Source organism: Lagopus leucura, unplaced genomic scaffold (assembly GCF_019238085.1).
Source record: "Lagopus leucura isolate 7727_CA_CO unplaced genomic scaffold, USGS_WTPT01 Super-Scaffold_100019, whole genome shotgun sequence".
In the NCBI taxonomy this organism is placed as follows: domain Eukaryota; kingdom Metazoa; phylum Chordata; class Aves; order Galliformes; family Phasianidae; genus Lagopus; species Lagopus leucura.
Genome location: NW_024962273.1, coordinates 3,359,333 through 3,366,309, shown reverse-complemented (window position 1 = coordinate 3,366,309; position 6,977 = coordinate 3,359,333). Strand labels below are relative to the sequence as shown.

Below are 6,977 nucleotides of genomic sequence, written 5' to 3'. Positions count from 1 at the left end.
AAAGGAAGAAAGGAAGAAAGGAAGAAAGGAAGAAAGGAAGAAAGGAGCTGAGATATTGCTCTTTATGTCAGAAACCCCACTTCTTATAAATCCCTTACTATGCATAAATTCTGCAACTGTTGTAACACCACCTAGCCCAGTGCTACGTCATCTTTGTTTCTCTTGGCTCAGCACTTGGTCCCAAAAGAAGAAGCTTATTTCTTGCCCAATTTAGGCAAATGCTACCTATGGAGCAGAAAAGAGAGTTTTCCTCCAAAGAAGATATATGGAAGCAGAAAGAAGACAGGATGGAAGAACGCGCCATGGCTTCTTCCAGGCAGTCTGCAACGTTTCTGGAACTTGCAACTAGGTTTATATGGAAGGAATTCAAGGCTTGACTTAGTACTGGGATCTTCAGCCCCACACTCAGCCTCAAAGATCTTCCTTCCCAGTCTCCTAGTCTCCCTGGAGGACGCTGCAATATTACTGGCCTAGGTTTCCTAATTCTCTGGATTATTTAGCTCTCATGTCTGTGCATGCAACCCAGGAGCTAAAGCAAATGTTTATGTCTACATTATAACCTCCCCCAAAACAAGGGGATTTAGCAGAAAAGCTGACAGATCCTTAACTGAAACAATACAACCAGTGCTGCAACACTGCAGATTAGTGTAAATAGCAAAAGGTGAACGTGTGTCTGGTGTCTGACTAGCTACACTGCTGTCAGTTCAGACGTTACTGGAAGCTCACCCAGTGTTACTCAAAAGGCTCATCTGATAACCATTAGGCCTCTTTCTAAAATTCTGGGGGAAAGGCTTGCTTCCCCCTGCCCTAATTTGTTTTCCATGCATAAAGTCATGTTCCCAGATTCCTCATGGACTGACACTGCAAACACGTTGCACATCCCCTCCTGCGAGTCAAGAATTTCAGCGAGATCTGCACTGGGTGACCTCACCCAATAAGTCTTTTCTTAATTAATTATTGGAGCCTGGAGAACAGAGATGTTTTCAGCTCCAAAGGCTGATGTGGCCGTGTCACATAAAAATAAAATGCATTAAGGAAAGCTATCTTCGGAGGTATTTAGGACCTTTCAAGATAAAGCGAACGAGAGGTTCGAGGAGCTTTGGAGACCAGTTATTTTGTGTGGGAACTCATCCTGTGAGATGGTGATAGCTGCCCTTAATCGCAAACAAAGCTAATAAAACCACAGCCTTCATTAGCCAGGAAGTGAGAGGCCCCCATTGGTACACACAGATTACAGTCTGAAAACGGCCTGTCCTCCAACCTGCCAAGTTTTACTTCTGTTTCCTCCCAACCAAGGGTTTTTTGTTGGTTTTTTTTTTTTTCCTTCTTTAAATTATATTAAGATATCTTTATTTGAAGCTTGTTAGATGCTAGTAATCGAAGCTGGGAATTTCTTTGCTTACAGAGAACACCTCAGTCTATTTCCTTAAAGCATCACAGTTATAAAAACCATAACAGGTACAGTAAAGTAAGTCAAATAAATTTATAGAATGGCTTAGGTTGGAATGGACATCAAGGATCATCAACTTCCAGATCACTAATTAAAAATGACCTAAACCAAACATCATTTCGCCAAGTTATCATTTCAGAAATACCCCCAAATATTTACAAATTAATCTAGAATGACCAAAACCTAAGCATTTTAACTGTAATGCTCACTTTTCCACTATAAAGTTTCTGCAGCTCATTCTAAAAATGCAGCCGATTAATGTGTAGATAGCAAGGTTTCTTTAAGTACCACTAAGAAGTGGCCATCCTGACAAAAGCAGAATAATTTACTGATGGAGACTTTCCTTTTAGTTTCTTTCTCTGCTAATGACATTGTGCAATGAATTTGATACTAAAAGTACACCATAGGTATTGGGTGTACCTACAGCAACTTTGTAGTTGAAGGTATGTGAATGAGGCTGAAAGTTTATTTCCTATTTCTGCTCTCAGCCCAGGTGGTGGAACTTTATGAGATAACATGCTCCAGCGTCAGGAGGGGAGAAAGTTGCATTAAACAAGAGGGACCACCTTGATCCAAAAGAGCCAATGTTCATCTGAAGGAAGCCCCCAGTGGCTTTTATGGGCATTGGGAAATCCTGGACACCAGTGGCCAGGAGTTACCTGTTGAACTTATTTAGTTGGACCCAGTCTCTGCCCCTTCTCAGCTGCTTTATTAAATATCTGCTTTAAATCCCCCTACTTCCTGCAGGGAAAAATTGTGCCAGACACAAAAGACAGGCCTAAAGTCTGTAGTATGACTGAAGAAGAAAACTTTGACCATTCCCCAGGCTAGTCAGGAAGGATGACCAATTTCCTCCTCAAAGCATGGTTGGGGCACCTCACCTTTGCCACACTGCATACTTTGCAAGAAGGATGCTGCAACTCCTAACAGTCACCTGGCATCTCTCACTCAAAGTGAAAATGCTGGCAAAGACACTTTGCTTATCAGATGATGATAATATGACTAAATAATCTGGCATTGCTCGTAAGACACTACAGAGACTGACAGCATTATAGAAATATGTTCGACCCAAGGTACCCAGACACCAGTCACTACTGAGAGAGGTGGCTCTGAATGCCTCAGTGACAAAAGATGCAAATGGAGCACCAGCAAGAGCATCGGGCAACTCTGTAGGGTAATTTGAGCAAGCCACCCATTGCTGCAAATAGTTTGATTAAAAAGGGGACTAGGACTTCTGCACATTTGGGGTAGGTCTGCTTCAGATGGAAGGAACTTCTGCATATTAAATGCAGAGCGCCTAGAACGCTCTTGGAAAAACCAGGTGCACCAGGGTGGGCAAGGGGAAGCAGACCAGGCAGGATGACCTGACCCTATGTGGAGCTGCACTAGCTGGCTCTGGCCCCAGCAGGATGCTGTGAGGCCAAGGTCAAACAAACAGAAGAAGCCATCACATTCTGGGAGGGTAGGGGCAAAGAGGACACAACATTTTCCCCTTTGAGCAGACCACATCGCAAATAAGAAAGAGTCAAGGCCTGTTATGGTAAGGAAAATATGTGCAAAGGAAGTCACACAGCCTGACAGGGGACCTCAAAGGATCTGGTAATGGTTAATTCAGATAAGCATCAAGTCTTATTTCTGAACCAGACATCTTTTAAAGTCCTGTTTCTTCAACTGCTAAGTACAATTTGTCACTTTATTAACATCCCTTGGCACAGAAGTCTTTCCACGTGTGTATTCAGCTCTGTATGGCAACATCGTTAAGTATGTATGTATCAGTAAACTGTGCCTGGGTGCCACTCTTCTTTCATGCACAATAAATACAATAGATGAAAAAAAAAAATGGTGACATGGTTTTACTTTCCTATTATTTTCCCCTACAAGAATTATAAAGTAAATGTTTTGTGTTACTTAATAAGAGCATTGGGATTTTATGTGGGTGTTACCAACATTAGGAAAGTGTGAGTAATAAAACCTTTGCAATGCTTAGGTACCACCTTTTACAGTAATGTTTCTAGAGGGCATTACCTATGAAATAAATCTCATTGTGGAATGCATAGAAATTTACTTATATTAGAAAACAGTCTACTTTGAACCGTGTCAACCAGGCAACCAGGCCTATCTGCAACATCTCAAACTGCAACTCAGAAAAAATGCAAAGGAAAGGCTGGGTGATGTATGGAATTCGGCTGTGCTGAGGATAGAGGAGGGCCTTGTGGCCTTTTCAAAGAACGTGGTAAACCCCTGAATTCATTTGGATTAAAAAATAGTAATAGAAACCTTTTGCTGTTTTGCTCAGCTACAGGAAAAAAAGGGATGGCTCGGAGATGATGCCTGTTAAATAGCTCTGTCCCCTTTCTTGTTCCACAAAATGTATTGATTTCTAAGAAGAGGGGAAAGAAAGAGATGTGGGGGAAAAAAAAAAAAAAGAAAAAAAGAAAAAAAAGATTAGCCAGAAACATAATAATCTCATAAATATGCATTTAAAGTGTGTGTGTCTGTATATCTATGTAAGTGGTTTATGTGTATCTCTCTGAAAAGATGCTTTCCTTCTCTGAAGTAGCTTACTTTGTGCACCATGTGAATCTGGGGTTGCCAGGACGAGAGCACCCCATCCTCATTACCAAGCTCTTTGTACAGTCTCTCTCATTAAAAGCTTCCTACATCCTGGTCCAGCTACTTGAAACTGTCCTATGCTCAGCCTCGCTGCGGAAACATCTCCTCATGATGCTGATAACTACTAGCTTACAAGGATGCAGTTGAAACATGTTAGGGGCTGAAACACTGCAGGGCATGGGAGAGGGAGCAAGGACTATCACTACTATCAAATTGCAAAAAATAAACTGAAAGTAGGAGAATTATGTAAATGTTTCCCAGCTGTTAAAGTGCAACCAGGAAAAATTGTTTTGACACTACTTCTTTTCATGCACAGCTAATTTTCAACAATTTAGAATAGAAGGGATGTTCATGTAACATGGCATCTTACCTGTACCATTGTTTCCAGTGGTCTGAATTGCGGCTTCAGGCCCCATAGTGTCATAATCTTCCTTCATTTCTTCTGTGAAATAAGCATGCACACTTTTTAGCATTTGCACATTACAGAGCTGCCCACAAAGCTAGCAAGCACAGTGCAGGAATGGGGAAGATTTGTCTAAAGGAAGCAGAGAAAAGGGCTGTTGTGGCCCTCTATACAATGGCTTTGTTCTGGCAACTGAATGAATTCAGCAGTGCTGGACAGACAAGAACTTATTTACTTTAAACATTACAGCAAGTGGTGGAAAACAGAACTATTTGTTCCGAGTAAATGAAGGGCTTTTCCCAATATCAAATCTAATAAGCAGCCTGGTGATAAAGAGGGTCGGTTTGGGGTTTTTTGTATTTAAAAGAAATAATCAGTTAACAGACACTGTGAGATCTGCACCTGGAAGAAACAGCAAACACAAAAGGAAGACAGAAGAGATCTAATATCTCTATTTCTATTTAGCGCCACACAGATCCTGTCACTGCCATTGGAAGCAAAGCATTTATTGATACCAAGTGGCATAGAAATGTAAGGAATTTTCAACGGTGGGCAGCTCTTCCCTGCCCGTACAATTTGGCTGTGACTTCTGTGCACTCTCTGTGCACTGACAAAGTCTGCTTTTATGGCCATAAACTGGGTTAATTCACATGCAAATTCACACAAAACCTGCAGAATTACTCGCTATGTATTTATATTGTGGTTCAGTTTGGTTTCCATGAAACTGAAGTTTTCAGAGCACAGTTTAGAAGAGGTTGGATGCACCTTCATCGCTGCTTATTGCGGAGATGCTTCAGCCTGCCTTGGTGTGCCTGTCAGACTTGGTTTCTTGCTGCTAATTTGTTAGTTCTTGTGCAACAGGTATTCACAAATACAGCCTGGTCAAGGTTTAACCCTCTGAAGGATTTTCACAGGCCAAAATAAATATACAGAACATCACTTTCTCACCTTTTCAACTTCTCCCAAATGCTATACTTTCTTTGAGGACATATACAAACATACAATCTCTCTCTCTTTTTTTTTTTTTTTAAGTGAGAGAATTGAGTATTTGAGATTTGAGCAAAGAATCTGCTTTAATCTTCCATTTAGCTGTGCTTGTAAGAAATGAAATGTCAAAAGGCCCCCAGAAATGGTTTGGCAAAAGCCAAAAAGAAAAAAGAAAAAAGAAAAAAAAAAAAAGAAAAAGGAGAGAGAATTTCCCAGAAAGGAGCACAAATCGATGGTGATTCAGGAAGATGGATGCAGGTTAGCCAATCCAGTGATAGACCAGCATGAAGATCAAAGCAAGCTATTAAAATTTTATCAATACACAAAGCGTTAAAATTCGTATTACTCTTTCTTGTGAGAAAGATTTTGATGAGGACAGAAACTGGCCCGGTATTAATCCATTTCCATGACGATTATTTGACTAAAGATAGGCAAATAACATCAACAGGGTACATTCTCAGTTCATTCCTAAATTTGTAATCTTGTAGTATTCTTCAGATGTCACATTCTACAAGTAATTGGTTGGTAGAATAACAGGTTCTAATTGTATCATTCTAATCAAAACTAAAGCACAGAATGACTTAATTCAGAGCTTTGCAACCACCATACAATGCTGTGGTATAAATATACATGTTTATGGCTTTGAAGCTTAAAAAAAAAAAAGAAAGCTCTTAAGTTAAAATATGCAGGTACAAACAGATGCTAAATTTGTACAAAAGCATAGAATATGCAGACCAGATGAAAAATATTTGTTTAAACTGTACAGCAGACAAGCCAGCCTTGATTCTTTTCCCAGATCTGGCATTCTGCCTCTCTACGGATCATTTTCACGGGGATATCTTGCGTCCAAAACATTTAGGAGTTCAATATGTATTAATAAAACGTTGTCAATTATGATAATTGATCTGCTGGGCTATAGTCTCGCATCTGATATTTTTATTGCAGCCTCTCAGAAATTTCAATCGAGGCGCAGTATTTCTGAGAAGTTCAGTGTGAGGTATAAATATAGTTATTGTGATTTTCTTCCTTGATCATCTCATGTGATTTCTGGTATCAAGGAGTCACAAGTATCAGAAGTTTTCCATCTGAGGGCACATCTACCCAGTCAGTCAGCAAGGGGAAAACAGTTAGCAGCCCTTTTTTTCTTTTTTTTTTTTTTTTTTTTTTGCATAATAGTGGTAATGTTCAAGATTGCTGCTGCACTTCCTTCCTCATTGTCATTTTCTTCTATGGTAAAGAGAAGTTACAGCGCCGAGCCGCTTCCCAAAAATTATTAAATGCTCACGAAGGCACTGTGCTGCTTCTCACTTTGTGCAGGTCACAGGAGTGCACGCTGCAGTTTTTCATCTGCATTTTTATTCCCATTTAGCTGACTGTTGCACAACCTCGCCCTTCGCATTGCAACACTCCCCTTAATGTGACTCGCCTTTACCTAAACCTGCCCTCTTCCTAAAATCTGTGACCTTGCATTAGGCTTGCTGTACTTTCAGAGCGTTCAAGGCATTTTCTCCCTCTTGCTCTCAG

The 6,977-nt window shown here is 40.4% G+C and overlaps 1 protein-coding gene across 2 annotated transcripts in view; it reads right to left on the bottom strand.

The window, feature by feature from the left end:
• The window catches only part of ZEB2 (zinc finger E-box binding homeobox 2), a 108,253-nt gene that overhangs the window by 20,864 nt on the left and 80,412 nt on the right, over positions 1 to 6,977 (bottom strand). For both annotated transcript variants that reach the window (XM_042877891.1, XM_042877892.1), the window contains exon 5: positions 4,434 to 4,505. In XM_042877891.1, coding sequence (XP_042733825.1) covers positions 4,434 to 4,505 — 72 coding nt within the window. The remainder of the gene's footprint in view (positions 1 to 4,433; positions 4,506 to 6,977) is intronic.